General features: G+C 37.3%; 1 protein-coding gene across 1 annotated transcript in view; it reads left to right on the top strand.

Moving 5' to 3' along the window:
* The window catches only part of LOC137971033 (atrial natriuretic peptide receptor 1-like), a 45,592-nt gene that overhangs the window by 22,605 nt on the left and 20,487 nt on the right, over nt 1–2,500 (top strand). The window contains exon 11 of the mRNA XM_068817749.1: nt 1,166–1,243. Within this exon, the coding sequence (XP_068673850.1) occupies nt 1,166–1,243 (78 nt within the window). The remainder of the gene's footprint in view (nt 1–1,165; nt 1,244–2,500) is intronic.

Here is a 2,500-nt window from a genome sequence, read left to right as displayed (position 1 = left end):
TTTCTCGTGCAATTTGAAATAAATAAGCACTTGTAAATTTTTTTCAATTTTGTTCGTCTTTGAAAAAATTTACCCATGCTCATTTATTTCAAATTGCAATCGAAAGCTTGTGATTCCCTATACTAAAATAGTACAGAAATATCGTATGTTTAGTTCTTTTGTAGAACCTTAGGACTTCTTTCAAAGGGATTCTTATTTGATCGAATCAAAACTTCTAGATGCTTTTGGATGAATGATTAGTATATGTACATGTAATCGCATTGGCCCGAGAGCAGTTAAGATTAATTTCACGCGTATTTTCCGCACAAAATTGGTGACGAGGGCAATTTGAAAAACTTTGAAAATGCCAGGGAAATTAATCCTTAATTGCACGAGGGTACATTGCGAAAACATGATTATCACATAATGAGCAAAATTATTGACGGAAGCTCATTCACTATCGCGACAAATGACAATCCACTTAATACGGTTTCATTCCGTGAAAGTTCAGTTCAATAAATCGCAGCATGTAAATGTATTTTATATGTGAACAAAAACCAGTTTAAAGGGGCTAGGTCATGCTATTTTTGGTAATTTTGTTTAATTTTGTTAATTATGAGCTCTAAACGTCAAATTGGCAATGCAACAGTCTTTCGTTTGCAAAATCACGGCCACATAACTAAGAATGATTTTCCAGCTTTGTAAATGACATTTTGATATAGACTGATATGAATTTGAAAAAAGGTGGGCCGACGTTTTTCAAATTTACCCAAATTCAATCCATTTCAATCCTCTCCAGTTTTGTCCATCCATGTCCCTTCTTGGCTTCCCTGTGTTTTGTTAGAGTTCTTCTATAGTTTTGAACAGTTATTTTGATATTTTAGTTAATTCTATGACCATTCAATCAGTGCTGAAATTGCCTAATATTGCGTGACCTAGCCCCTTTAATGAGAGTTAGAATCTGGAAGAAGATTCTCTTGTAACTTCGCTTGCTCTGGATAAGAAACTTTTAAACCGATCAGGGTCAAGTAATCATGCCTTCTCGATTACCAAAAGTGCCCTCGTGATTAAGAAAAAGTGCCCTCCATCTCAGCCAATCAGCATTCAGTAATTGATAAGCACCCATATTCTCATTGCTCAACAACTGATTCTAATGAATACAACCTATGTTTCTTACGACTTGAAGGGTAATATGGTGACCATTGCCAAACTTCCGAAAGGCCAATTAGACCTGACAAGAAAAGTGCTACTAGAACTAAAACAGGTACATACATGTAGTTTGTTTTATTTGTTAACCATGGTGTTGATGATGAAAAGATCTTAAAATTTTAAGTGGTTTGAATAAACTATTAAAGTGAAGTGCGATCCTCTGGGTGTGTAGTCCTGAGAAGGACTGTTTGGGATGGCATTAGGGAGCTTAAGATCTACGACGACGACGTCGACGAAAACGCCACAAAACAATGATATAATTGGTTAGAACGGCGTAAATAATCGTGCTGCACGTGCAGCACGGATTTTAGCTCATATTTTTGCGGTTCTCTGCGTGACGACGACGTGAAATCACTAAATTTTAGGTTTTGACGACAACGCGAGCATGCAACAGAGAATCTTTCATTCTCTATTTTCACTCTGAAACCGCTCGTACCAATTTATTTTTAGGATACTATACTCACATTGTACAAAGTGAACGTGATGGAATAATCACGAAAGTCTTTTACTAGAGAGAAGTTCCATTTTGAGGTGACGTTTTCGTCGACGTCGCCGTCTTAGATCTTAAGGTCCCTATTGACTGACGTTTCAAGAACTTGACTTGTGTGGAAGTCATCATCCGAACAAGTGATTAACACTCTAGCCCGGGTTGCTCGAAGCAACCATAGAAACCTTTTAATTTTGATACCTCTTAACTAACGGCTAGCGCTAACCAGGCTTCGAGTAACTGGCCCCTGAATGTTTATACCATCTACTGACGTTACACAAATCACTTGACCCTGGAGATGAAACGTCGAGATGTTAGTCAAACAGTCCTTTTTCAGGAACTACACTTACCCGGACGATCGTACTTCACTTAAATGAAAACGTGTTAGATGTATAGAAGTAATATTTGTAGCATAAAGACCTTTTTATAAGCAGCAATACAGTTAAATTAACAATGTTATTATTCCAAAAACGTGATTAAGATATGTTATGGAAAATAACTAACAAAATGTGTAGCGTCACATACCATTCGATAAGGGCACGGATAATTCTCCAGCAAAATGTTGCCGGCTTGCCAGTGATGTCTCAAAAAGGCTTATGGCGTATGAGCCCACGCAAGCCAAAAAAACAAAAATAGTTGAATGGACTTTGCCGAGTGCTGGAACGTATAGATGTAGATGTAGATGGCTGTTTCATTAAATTTTAACAAATTCCGTGCGTTAGGATACAAGGAAATGTTGCTTCCTGCCCAAAGGTTTCAGCTTTGTGACATACGGTATATGAACTGATATACAAGATTTAGTGAGCCAATCGTATCGCTAGAAAC

Source organism: Montipora foliosa, chromosome 9 (assembly GCF_036669935.1).
Source record: "Montipora foliosa isolate CH-2021 chromosome 9, ASM3666993v2, whole genome shotgun sequence".
Taxonomy (NCBI): Eukaryota; Metazoa; Cnidaria; class Anthozoa; order Scleractinia; family Acroporidae; genus Montipora; species Montipora foliosa.
The sequence above is the reverse complement of the archived record's forward strand: the minus strand, read 5'-3'. Positions and strand labels throughout refer to the sequence as shown.